We start from the raw sequence: 13414 nt of genomic DNA, 5'->3' as shown, positions 1-13414 counted from the left end.
TATTAATATATATGTTTATGTGCAGGCTGAGGCTGTGCTGAATGAGTTTCTGAATGAGCGAGGAGCTGAAGCAAACGGCATCCTCTACACAGATACAAAACTCACTGAAAACGACAGAAAGATTCAAGGTAAATCTTTACCAATCTTATGGATATTTGTAGTTCATTAGGCCGTTTCATCCTGGAGCATTTGTAATTTTAAAAAATGCAAATGAAATTGAAACCAAACCCAAATTCTTAGTCAAGAGCATCTCTAAGGAATCTTGGAGTTTCTGCAGGTTTAGTATTAGAATCATGTTTCACATCATTTCTCTTTGTTATCTTGACTGACAGAGGAGAAGGAGAAGAGTGCTCTGCTGGAGCAGAAGTGTAAAGAGGAAGAGGAGAAACGCATTGAGAGTGAACGGATGAGGGTGGTAGAAAAAGAGCGGCAGGAGGACCGATTGAGGCAGATGGAGGAGAAGTTCAAACAGGAGATGGAGCAGCAGCAGCAGGAGATGGACAGAGCCATTGAGAGCAAACTGAAGGAGCGGGAGGAGCTGCTAAACAAAGGCTTTAGGGAGAAAGCTGATCTTCTGAATGAAGAGATTAAGAACCTTAAAAGAGAAAAGGAAGAGAAAGCGGAAAGTTCTGGCAGTTTTATGGAGAAATATGTAATACCTGTTGCCAAAGTTGTGGCAGATGTCCTTCCTTCTATCCTTCAATACAAGGTGCTAATGAAAGGACTAAAAAAATATTAAATACCACTTCAATGCAAATCACTGTTGAATTACAAATTGATTTGTTTATAGCTATAGCTTATAAATCTCAATCACGTGTAGGTTTTATTTAGTAAGATTATATTTAGTTATTATTGAGTAAAGTCCTAATTCACATTCTTACAGTGTACTGTGCACAGAAAATATGTACTGTGCTGCTGCTGGTGATGGGAAAAGCATGTAGTAAGACATTAAAGTTTGTCTGTATTTAGTAGACCTTCATTTCACTCAGTTTGTGTTTGGATATAACCATTGCATTCTTCAAACAATCTGTTACAATCATTAAATGCATCAGATTAAAATTCATTATTATTGAACTTGTATGTTCATAAATCTTGAAGCTGTTGTCATCACAAATCCTTTTCCCATTTCCCAATTTGACTCCCGACCTCAGCTTTAGAAGCTGATGTAAACAACTTCTTTTTATTTTATTATGAGCAAGGTTCATAATAAAAAAAGTATTCAGAATACAAGAAATGGACGCGTGTAAAGTTTAAATCGCACCATCATGACAAATTTCTAGGCTAAACCGTGGGTTCTGTCAGGAATTTCCCATTGGTTTTTTAGAATAGCTGTTTATAAATGTATAAAATAAGTGTCTGTGATGAACATTACTTGGAGAGACTGTTCCACAAAACTACAGTCATACCTCAAAATGAATTTTGAAGCCTTTTTTAATGTGCCTTATAAGTTATATAAGAACTTCAGTGCTTGCCAAATTTGTCAAATACATCTTTGTGTCCTTATGTTTTTGGGACAGATGTATCGTTGTATGCTTTGTATTAAAACTTTAAGTACCATTTCACAGATGTGGTAAGGAGGCATCTCTCTATTTTGGATGTATTTTTTAAACATTTCATTCAAATATACATATTGCCATCTTAAAAACTAAATAAAATACTCCACATAAGTTGTAGTTTTGTCTGTTTTGTTTTGTAGTAGTCAAGAACCACTGTAATACTCAAAAGTATTTTGAGGCCGCCTAAAAATAACAAGTATGCATTTTACATAAATTATAATACATTTTAATTACGTTTAATTTATGGTTGTAAATTCTTTCACTGAACCTAACTGCAACCAAAAGTCATCCTTTAAAAGTGTTTGGACTACTTTTGCTTACTTTTAAGCTTTATTGTGGAATACAGTTATATGTAAGTGCTTCTAAATAAATTACTTAACTAACCTGCCATAATGTGTTGTTTTGTGCAAGACACAATTAGTCTGAATCAAATTAAACATTTTATTATATTTCACAGACCACTTTCAGCCTATAGAGATGTCAAAATAAACAGTTTTTCTGTCTGATTACAAGCAAACAAAAAACAAAAAAAGTGAATACACTATAAGTCTGTTTAAGAATATTTGGTCTGTTAACTAAAACTTTAAACACAAAGTACCATTCTATTGTCCACAGACAAGACTTGTTAATCTGCCAACTGGGCAAAGATAATCATAATCTCAATATGGTCAAATATCGGCCTACAAGTTGGAAGGTTCCCAGGAAGATTTACGTCAGGATTCACAGATTACGTGAATCAGTTTGAAATTACATGGAAAAGTTTTCCATCTCTCTGATAGCACAGCTTTGTTTATAGTTCATAACAAATGTTGGTGCAAACTTGGCAGTTAATAAGCTGGCCTTTAAACACGAATGGCATCACAACAGAACAGCAACTCAATTTCACAAGCAATGACAAGTAGCTGCTGGACAATTCAAACTGTGATGGAGAATAATATATATATAGCCTATGTCTAGGTGAGTGTGTGTGAATAATGTAAATCCATTTTCAAAACCGTTTTGAGAGCAAGGACAGACCAAAACCAGCTACTTTTGGGACAAAGCCTGGCAAGAACAAACTTGCCGCAGTGCCGACTATATCCATAACCTTGCTCGTTGTGGAGGGTTGGGACGTCTCCTGTTTATTCATGTCTGTTTTCAGGCTGTCAATCTCGCTCTGCATCCGGGCAGCCTCCTTCTGGAAGCCCTGCTCTAGAAGAGTTTCCTTCTCCTGCAACACAAACAGCACCTAAATAAATAATGTCTAATCCTAATCTTGACCATAAGCACATTCAGTAAACCTCAAAAACAGTTTGTAAAGCAATTTTTAAACTCAGAAAATACATCTAATCGAGCATGTCAAAAACTTCTCCAATTTAAATTTAATTATTTCTTCCCCTTATTCATTACAGTGCTTGCAAGCAGCAATATATTGGTATTCCTAAACCATTCAATTGAATAATCCTCTGACTTTGAGCATTACACCTTTGCAATCAAAAGAAAGAAAGAATGCTCACCTATTCAAAAATAGATGACCAACAGTGATTACTTCAACGCACTGAGTTTCATTTGAGTTTGTGATGAAATCTGTGTTTCTTACATCGATTTGCATATAGAATTGTGATTGGCCTTTTATTGAATTCTACTTACAAAATTGACTCCTTTAAGCACAACATTGAACATGTGAGAGTTTTTAGAGTGAGTGTCCTTTTTACCCTCAGTTTGGCTTCCAGGACTCGTTCATTGTCTCTCCTCATTCTCTCGTGCTCTCTCTCCATCTGATGAATGATCTGATTCACATGCTCATCATGGGTTCTCTGCATGTCTTGAAAGGCCTGCTCCTGTAACCGGTTCTGTTCCTCTAGGCCTCTTTGTCGCTGCTCTAGGATTTCATTCTTTAATCTCTGCACTGTATAGAGAAAGACAAAGTTTAGTCTACACATTCTGATTCAACAGCTAGACAATACACATACACACGAGAACTATATATAGTAATTAAAGTGTGAGCTACTGCAGCTGTAAGTTAACGACAAAATCTGTTTGTTACTGTTCTGCGCTCTGGTTGAAGTCAATGCATAGTCTTGTTTATCATTGAGAGCCTTGACAGAAAAGTATGCAGCTGATTTGAACTGTACCCTCTTTTTCCTGTTCCGCCGCACTGAGAGATTGGTCAGCTTGTAGAATCATATTTCCAACATCTTCCTTTGCTTTCAAATACATACTCAACACTTCCTCGCACTGTGGAAAAAAACACATTTCTAATCATTTAAAATATCTGTTTCTTAAAAATGGGAGTGTTGTTTTGATAGCAACAAATCATACTGAAAATCGATCACCCAAATATATAAACCATTAACATGGTGTTCATATTTCCATGAGGAATGTTGATGCTGTTATTTTTTATACAAAGTTCTAAGTTTTATACACATTTCTAATTTTATGCTTCAAGGACAATAACTAAAGCAAACAGATTTAGAACAACCTGAGAGTGAGTAAATTATTTTTCACGTTTCAGTTTTATGACTGTTAGCTGTTGTCATGTTATCTTTAATTTTTATCAGCATCAAGGATGTTTATCAGTGCTGTTACATGCTGTTGTGACCATCCAGAACAATAAAACACAAGCAAAGCATGCATGCTATTCTGTACCATTATGTGTGACTGTGTTTTTGCTCTGTACTCCTCAGCCAGCTGTCTAAGCATGTCTCTGTACTGTCGGTATCCTCCAGTTTTCAGGTATAATCCATCAGAAATGCCTTTTTCCAGTGTATCGAACACCTCACGCAAAACCTCCTCACACTGCATGAGAGACGCTTCATGATTCTGCTGGCACATGTCTTGATATTCATTATGAATCTTCCCCTAAATTGTTAGAAGCAATGAGAGAGAGAGAGTTTATACTTTTATTTGAGATAAAGGGAATATTGCACATGGATTGAATCTCCATTATTTGAATCTGTGCACATACTCATTACATTAAATAAGCATAGCACTGCGAATGAAGACTGTAATGTCTTAGGTTCTCTATTTCTGGTAGGTCTTCAAAATACATGAGATTTAAATCTTCTAAATTTTAAGAATAAAATGTGCTCATATAATGACAAAGAAAATGTAGCTGCTTTGCCACTTACAAAATTGTAGTTTAAAATACATTTACAAAGTTTTAAAGGGTTAAAAATAATGTCATTTATTACCCACCCTCATGTCGTTCTACACCCGTAAGACTTTTGTTCATCTTCAGAACACAAATTAAGATATTTTTGATGAAATCTGATGGCTCAGTGAGAGCCATCAGTATTGCCAGCAAGATAATTAACACTTTCAGATGCCCAGAAAGATACTAAAAACCTATTGAAAACAGTTCTTGTGAGTACAGTGGTTCGATCTTTATATACTATAAATATTATAAAGCGACGAGAATACTTTTTGTGTGCCAAAAAAACAAAATAATGACTTTTAACCAATATCTGATAATGGCCGATTTCAAAACAATGCTTCATGAAGCTTCGAAGCTTTATGAATCTTTTGTTTCGAATCAGTGATTTGGATCACATATCAAACTGCCAAAGTCATGTGAACTATTGAAATTTCGAAACACTTATGACGTAACGAAGCCTTGTTAACTGAAATCACGTGACTTTGGCGCTCCTGAACCACTGATTTGAAACAAAAGATTCTTAAAGCTTCGAAGCTTCATGAAGCAGTGTTTTGAAATTGCTCATTACTAGATATTGTTGAAAAGTTGTTATTTTGTTTTTATGGCACACAAAAAGTATTCTTCAGTATTCACTTGTATTAAACATGGAACGTTTCTTTAAATTAAATGTATGAAAAGTTAGCTAAATCTAGATAAATGCTACCGCTTGTATGCAAATGCAAATAGTACACAACAAGAATTCAATTTTACCATGAGCTCTTGTTGGTAGATCTGGTCATTGTCATTGAAGGACATGGTGATGAAAACTTCAGTGGCCTTCTTTTCTGCGACTGTGTGGATGTTGGACAGATCTTCAGGGTCCATAGGAAGCTGAGCCATGCTGAGCATCTCGGTCATGTAGAACTCCAGAGCCTGTTCCACTGCACGGACATTCTGGATCTTAGCCAGAGACACGACTGCGTTCTCCAGACATGGAACCTTCCCGCTGCGGATCGCCTCTATGTAAACCTCAGCAAGATTCCCCAGGGCTGTCAGGAAACACAACTCGATAGTTCAGTCAGTCATTTATATTTGTTTTATTATACACAGTTCATTGATCATTGGTTCTCAAAAGAGATTCAAAACTTTTATAAATTTGTTCTCTACAAGGGTTTCTAATGCGGTACACACCTGTTCCAGTAATAATACGGCCTCCGCTGATGATTTTTGGCTCTGCATTGTCGTAAATGTAACGGCAAAAAGATTTTGCCTGCTCAAGGAACTCTGGATCCAGATCGTTCTCTTCCAGTTCCTCCATTCTTCTCATGTTTTGTGTACTAGCCGGCCGAGGGAACACAAAGCACTTTCTCACCGCAAAGAAATGACGCAGACAGCGGCGGGGCAGGTTATACCGCTCAGTCTGAGCTGAGCTACCTAAAATAAGATAATTATTAATGACATGATTATGGAATCGTAATATATACTCTATATATTGTCTGTGTCCTAGTAAAGCTGCATATCTCGGCTGCCACATCATTATCACATCTCAATTTGAAGGATCCTTGGAAGGCAGCCTTTGTTTTGCATCCTTCATTCAGCTCATTTTGAAGGATGTATCAAGTGTATCCTTCGCGTCCTTCAATCACCCACAATCCTTAGTTTGTCTGAGTTCATTGTGAAATGTAAGACAAAAATGTTTTTGGAGATTAAGGCTTACATGTTATCTTTTGTTTTGGTGTAAAAATTAAGTCACTGGGAGACCACAGATGGTTGTCATTCACTATATTGCATTAATAGAAAGCCAGTTAATATAGAGATTTTTAATACAAAGTATTTTTCCAAAATTAAGTTTTAATAGTATTTTCGTGCCGTGACTGTGGGGACGGGAACATGTGTGACGTAGCCATGTGCACTTACTAGACCGTTTCATTCTAGCATTTAATGCTGAGGAGGACACTAGTCTACAAGCCTTTAAAGAACTGGACTAGGAAGGCAATGACTTTGCAGGCAGCATTTGTGCACAAAGGCACCTTACGAAACTGATTTCAGACAGAATTTTGAGGCAGCGTAACGGTTTATTGATCTACAGCAAAACAGAGCCATCTTTGGTGAGAACTAAGCAAATATTTAATTACAAACCCGATTCCAAAAAAGTTGGGACACTGTACAAATTGTGAATAAAAAGGAGTGCAATAATTTACAAATCTCATAAACTTATATATTATTCACAATAGAATATAGATACATATCAAATGTTGAAAGTGAGACATTTTGAAATGTCATGCCAAATATTGGCTCATTTTGGATTTCATGAGAGCTACACATTCCAAAAAAGTTGGGACAGGTAGCAATAAGAGGCCGGAAAAGTTAAATGTACATATAAGGAACAGCTGGAGGACCAATTTGCAACTTATTAGGTCAATTGGCAACATGATTGGGTATAAAAAGAGCCTCTCAGAGTGGCAGTGTCTCTCAGAAGTCAAGATGGGCAGAGGATCATCAATTCCCCCAATGCTTCGGCGAAAAATAGTGGAGCAATATCAGAAAGGAGTTTCTCAGAGAAAAATTGCAAAGAGTTTGAAGTTATCATCATCTACAGTGCATAATATCATCCAAAGATTCAGAGAATCTGGAACAATTTCTGTGCGTAAGGGTCAAGGCCGGAAAACCATACTGGATGCCCGTGATCTTCGGGCCCTTAGACGGCACTGCATCATATACAGGAATGCTACTGTAATGGAAATCACAACATGGGCTCAGGAATACTTCCAGAAAACATTGTCGGTGAACTTAATCCACCGTGCCATTCGCCGTTGCCGGCTAAAACTCTATAGGTCAAAAAAGAAGCCATATCTAAACATGATCCAGAAGCGCAGGTGTTTTCTCTGGGCCAAGGCTCATTTAAAATGGACTGTGGCAAAGTGGAAAACTGTTCTGTGGTCAGACAAATCAAAATTTGAAGTTCTTTTTTGGAAAACTGGGATGCCGTGTCATCCGGACTAAAGAGGACAAGGACAACCTAAGTTGTTATCAGCGCTCAGTTCAGAAGCCTGCATCTCTGATGGTATGGGGTTGCATGAGTGCGTGTGGCATGGGCAGCTTACACATCTGGAAAGGCACCATCAATGCTGAAAGGTATATCCAAGTTCTAGAACAACATATGCTCCCATCCAGACGTCGTCTCTTTCAGGGAAGACCTTGCATTTTCCAACATGACAATGCCAGACCACATACTGTATCAATTACAACATCATGGCTGCGTAGAAGAAGGATCCGGGTACTGAAATGGCCAGCCCGCAGTCCAGATCTTTCACCCATAGAAAACATTTACCGCATCATAAAGAGGAAGATGCGACAAAGAAGACCTAAGACAGTTGAGCAACTAGAAGCCTGTATTAGACAAGAATGGGACAACATTCCTATTCCTAAACTTGAGCAACTTGTCTCCTCAGTCCCCAGACGTTTGCAGACTGTTATAAAAAGAAGAGGGGATGCCACACAGTTGTAAACATGGCCTTGTCCCAACTTTTTTGAGATGTGTTGATGCCATGAAATTTAAAATTTAAAAACTTATTTTTCCCTTTAAATGATACATTTTCTCAGTTTAAACATTTGATATGTCATCTATGTTGTATTCTGAATAAAATATTGAAATTTGAAACTTCCACATCATTGCATTCCTTTTTTATTCACAATTTGTACAGTGTCCCAACTTTTTTGGAATCGGGTTTGTACTAATTACTCGCTAGAAATGGAAAACGTTGGTCAAAAACATACATTTACACACAAACTGACCGCCAACCACAGCTTTCAGATGCCATCTTTATTTTTTAGCTCAGCTGCCACAGAATGGAAAGCACAGGATTGTGGGATATCAAAGGCAGCGAAGGATACATCTATGCTGCCTTCAAAAATCGATCAGATTCAAGAGACAGGAAGTGAAGCTATCTTTGGATTTGGACGTGCCTTAATGCCTTCCTACCTTGGAAGGAAGGCATTAATCCTATTCCGTCCTTCCTTCCTAGGAATAGGATCAAGCCTTCCATTTGAGACGCACCCTATATCAGTGATTATTCTTTCTCAACCTTGTTCCTGGAGGCACACCAACACATTTTCAAACTCTTCCTAATCACACACACCTGTTTTAACTCAGCTCATTAGTAGAGACTTCAAGACCAGTAATATATGGGTCAGATTATGAAACAATCCAAAATGTGCACTGTTAGTGTGCCTCCAGGAACAGGGTTGGAAAACACTGTATTATATTATGAGTGCCAATTTAAGCTCAGCCAGAGGAATGATTTTGGAGATTTTTTTTTTGGAAAACTTGTTTGGAGACAGTCATTGTGACTAGTGTGTCACTAGCTGCACATTGTAGCCTTAAGACCATCATAGAATATTGTTCTAATTGGTCCAAAATGTTTTTGAAAAGGGCAAATATGGTCTGTGATGGTATTTTTGCCTGTTAGTAAAAGAGTATGTAATGCTAACTCTTTTTCTCACCTGTTTTGAGTTTCAATGCACTCTCCAGATACTCATCTGATGTTATTTGGTCATCACCCTTTTTCAGTTCCAGAGTGAAGTCACGAACAGCCCAGACAAATGATGGGAAAACACGCATGAAATCTGCCGACTGGTCCTCATCTTGACTTGCTTCTGCCTTCACACGAATGTTCTCCGTCAGCTCTGTAACGTAGCTATATTCAGCACTGTTCAGGAAGAATTACACTAATGCTATTTTCTATTTATTACAGTGGATGTGCATGTTTATTGTTTGTTTATTGTTCATGTGAGAAGGATACTGCAGCTTTTCCAGTGCCATGTTGTCAATGACCCCAGAGCTGTTGTACACTAGAGTGCTGCTGAGAAGAACAGCCAGACAGAAGATCCACGTGTCATGTTTCTCATCCCCCTGAAACGTTAACAGTCTGTCAGCTACAGAATAAGTGGCCACTTATTTACCTTTACTAGCATTCAGACCATTCAGTTTAAAACTGATGTGTAAAGTCCAAATAATTCTGTACAGTAAATTTTCTCATCTAGATAATGGAAAGTGAAAGCACAAGACAAGGTAATGGTAAACTTTGTTACTATAGAGATAACGTTGCTATGGATGCAGTGTGGTCTTCCTCCTCACCTTCTCCACGTCACCAAGTCCCTCTGTGTCCAGCAGCACCAGAGTATGTCCTTTTTTACTGGGGTGAGGGACACACCACATCCAGATGCCTTTGGTCTTTGACTCAATAGTGCTGCCAAGAGCAAAACCTGAGACAATCACAATACCATGAGGATGTCCAAGATGAAAAACAAATCTTTTAAAAATCTAGTTGCCAATCCAGAATTCAGTAATATAATATCTGTATTCAAATTGGTTTTGTTTCTGAAAAACATACTATTTCAAAGAAAATGTTTAGATGATATCCTGTTTGTGATGCCATTTCCTGTTTTGTGATTGTCACAAAATGGTTTCCTGCATAACAACCTCAAAAGTTTTCTGAATGAATAATATTTTCTCTATTTCTTGTTCTTGTTGAGAAATAATAATTAAACAAATTATGCCAAAAAAAAAAAAAAAAAAACTTTAGTTCCTCGACCACAACAGGGTCAAATTAACAGAGCAAGTTCATCGTCATTTCTTCATTCAACGCAGAAGATATTGATTACAACTTCAGCACCATCGGACTGAACCATCAAGAATTTCTCTCGAGACTGCATATCCGGACGCTCTTCAACAGCTAAGGCAATTGCAAGTATCATACATTTGAACACTAAACAGCGATTTAGTATTAAGTTGTGAACCCCTTTGTTAACAAAGGTGATTTATAGTGAGAAACTGACGGTTCTTTCAGCTTGTTAAATTACTCTTTTCATAGCTCCATTCCCCTGTTATGCTACGGTATCTTCACTCCCACTTTCTCATTTCCCCTTTATGTGTGATATGTGTGTATGTGTTTGTTAGATTAGTTATGTGTTCGTGATTTAGTTAAATAAAATGATAAAACTTTAGAATACTGATCCTTCATTAATGAATAACTACACAGGAACAAATAAGTAACGCATTACTAACACTCTAGTAACTTCTATTAACTAACAAGAAACTCTGATTAATGAATTAGTAAGTAATAGTGCTCAGTTGAAGGTGGTAGTTCACTATTAGCTAAACAGTAACTACTATTTTTTCATACCTCCCAGAGAACTACTAAGGACTATATGCAGGTTCATAATTAACGTGAATAATGCATAATGTATAATTAATTCTAAAGTGAAGGTCATGGTAACCCACTAGTAATGACTGAAGTATTAGTTTACAATGACTTCAGTAGTTACTAGAGAGTTATCATGTTTCTCACTTTAGAATACTGATCCAAATAATTAGTAATTCCTTCTGAAGGATTTGGTAATACTTCAGTCATTACTAGTGGGTAACCATGCCCTTTACTTTAGAATTAAGTATACATTATGCATTATTCATGTTAATTATGAACCTGTATATAGTAGTCCTTAGTAGTTCTCTGGGAGGTATGAAAAACAGTAGTTACTGATTAGCTAATAGTGAACTACCAGTTATGATTAATTATTCATATTTCCCTTTTGAGCTAATTTGCTACATTTTGAAAAAAGACTATTTATGGCACTCTGACAGGTATGTTCTATGCAATTGAGTTGATAGAAAAACACAAGATACATTTCTAGTTTCAACATTATTTGTTCTTTAGCTATTCCTCTTTAAAAGAAAAAAAAGTATCAGTTGTATGTTGCAAAGTGACCCACATTTGGTTTTTGACCACTGAAAATGTGTACAATTTACCAATTTACTCATGGAGCCACATTAAGATCTCCATATCTCTGGGACTGAACCATTGAGGGCCTTTAAAATGAAGATACCAAAAGGAAAGTTTGTTAAGAACCAGAATCTGAAAGGATATTAAGATATTTATTTGCCTACTTCTTGAGTTATAGGCATGCAAACCTGACGCAAAAAAAAAAAAAAAACAAGAAGTGCTTTTTTGCTATTTTTAAACTGACACCGTCGGCATAATGAAACGAAGTCAACAGATTTTACTAATAGACCTCCAATCTCTGGTTAACGATGCTTCCATCTTTCTAAAGTCATTTTTACACCCTCTAATTTGGCTCCAAATCTCAGGTGAAAATTGACGTTTGGACCCCCCTTCTACAAAATAGTGGATTAATACATCTGTGATTTAATATTTTGGCTTTCATCACTATTTCTGTTTGTCTTTATACATAAAAAATATGAACTAAATCAAAAATCTGAGCGGCGAAGTCTCTCACCGGACTGTTGTCCTGCCAGGCGGTTCATAATATAGGACTTCCCCGTACGGTAGAGTCCCACTACAGACACCACAACCACCGGCTCCTTGATCCCATCCAGAATGTCTTTCGCCTGTTTCTTAACACACAGCTTCCCATTTTCATCATTTTCAATAAGACACACCGGAGCGGACATGAACCCGCCACACGCCATGACTCTGCGATAAAAACAAAAAAACAAAAAACACAAAGCCATTCTCGCGATTTCAAACGTACACATAAAATATGATAAATAAAGATTAAACCATATACCTTATTGAAAGTGTGACAGAGCAAAGGACTGTTTGCCGTTAGCGATTTGTTTTTTTAACAGCAGAACGCGATACCGTTCATTTCTGAGCTGCACAAACTCGCCCGGCTCCTCCCGTGACTGAATTTGTTATTCTTTGTGAGTCATAACCAGACACGCTCTCTTAGTGAATAACGATGCTGCAACGAGTGAAAGTGAAAGTATGCGCCACTAGGGTGGGTTCCAGGGTTGCCAGGTTTTCACAACAAAATCCGGCCAATTGCTCCTCAAACTAGCCAATCGCATTTCAGGGGGGTCCCATGGTAAAAATCGTGTTCCGGGGGGTAAAATTCGCGTTTTCGGCGGGGCGAGTCATTCTACGAAACTTTTCAAAATTTTCATTAAGAACAACCTTTTTTTTAAACAAACCTACAACTTGAAAGATATGTTAATCCTCCAAAAAACATATTTTCCCACCTCAGGCACAAAATCTTTATTAATATTATCCTTTTTATTCAGGCAAGGAACCCATTCTTGTACCACCCGTCACGGACAATATGTATGCCATTGGAGTAGTAAAACAAGAAATAGATTTTTAATTGTTATTTAAGCACTTATATCATTTTCTGTATTTGTCAGCACATTTTTTTCCTTCTATAGCAATAGTGAGTGAAAGAGATAGTGAGTAATAAGTGTGTGAGTGATATAATGAGTGAGTGAGTGAGTGAATGAACCAAACAGTGTTGCCAAGTCTGTGGTTTTCCTGCGGAATTGGGAACTGTTGCCATGGGTTGAAGCGACCCCAAATAACATGATATTTAGCCCTTGGAATGCAGATTTACCCCACAGAACGTGATTTTTATCGGGGGACAGTTTGGGATGAAATTTACCACCCAATAAAACGTGACGGGGTGGTATGTGACGGGGTGGTAAATTTCATCCCAGAATGTCCGCAAATCTCCCATGTGGTCAAGTTTCTCACCTAGCATACATGCATTCAATCTGAAATATAATTTTCTTTGTATTAATAATGTAAAAAAATTAATAAAAACCATTTTTCCCTATCTATTTTGCGTGACGGGGTGGTTGGTTTGAGCTTGACGGGCCCTGCCTAACATGAAAAAGCAACAAATAAACAATGTAAAAAATTTTTACATAGTTGCCTGCTTTTGTTTTTGG

The 13414-nt window shown here is 37.2% G+C and overlaps 1 protein-coding gene and 1 pseudogene across 1 annotated transcript; one reads left to right on the top strand and one right to left on the bottom strand.

Annotated features, from left to right (window-relative positions):
- LOC127506397 (guanylate-binding protein 1-like) overlaps positions 1 to 1667 on the top strand; it is a 61395-nt pseudogene extending 59728 nt beyond the window's left edge.
- A 316-nt stretch (positions 1668 to 1983) lies between these two features.
- LOC127506380 (guanylate-binding protein 1-like) lies at positions 1984 to 12446 on the bottom strand. The gene is made up of 11 exons (XM_051882839.1): positions 12259 to 12446; positions 11968 to 12164; positions 9809 to 9936; positions 9474 to 9583; positions 9175 to 9368; positions 5863 to 6105; positions 5443 to 5720; positions 4185 to 4397; positions 3671 to 3773; positions 3251 to 3444; positions 1984 to 2766 (listed from the first exon to the last, which is right to left on the bottom strand). The coding sequence occupies exons 2-11, from the start codon at positions 12158 to 12160 to the stop codon at positions 2545 to 2547; spliced, it is 1878 nt and encodes a 625-aa protein (XP_051738799.1). The 5' UTR covers positions 12161 to 12164; positions 12259 to 12446; the 3' UTR covers positions 1984 to 2544.
- Between the last annotated feature and the right edge of the window lie 968 nt (positions 12447 to 13414).

The sequence above is a fragment of the Ctenopharyngodon idella genome, chromosome 2 (genome assembly GCF_019924925.1).
Source record: "Ctenopharyngodon idella isolate HZGC_01 chromosome 2, HZGC01, whole genome shotgun sequence".
NCBI lineage: Eukaryota > Metazoa > Chordata > Actinopteri > Cypriniformes > Xenocyprididae > Ctenopharyngodon > Ctenopharyngodon idella.
This window is presented reverse-complemented; position numbering and strand designations above follow the sequence as displayed.

Coding starts and splice junctions, on each gene's coding strand:
- LOC127506380 (XM_051882839.1), bottom strand. CDS start 12,160: ATGGCGTGTGGCGGGTTCATGTCCGCTCCGGTGTGTCTTATTGAAAAT. Junction 9,584..9,808: donor GACTTGGTGACGTGGAGAAG/GTGAGGAGGAAG, acceptor TTAACGTTTCAG/GGGGATGAGAAACATGACAC. Junction 9,369..9,473: donor ATGGCACTGGAAAAGCTGCA/GTATCCTTCTCA, acceptor TGCTGAATATAG/CTACGTTACAGAGCTGACGG.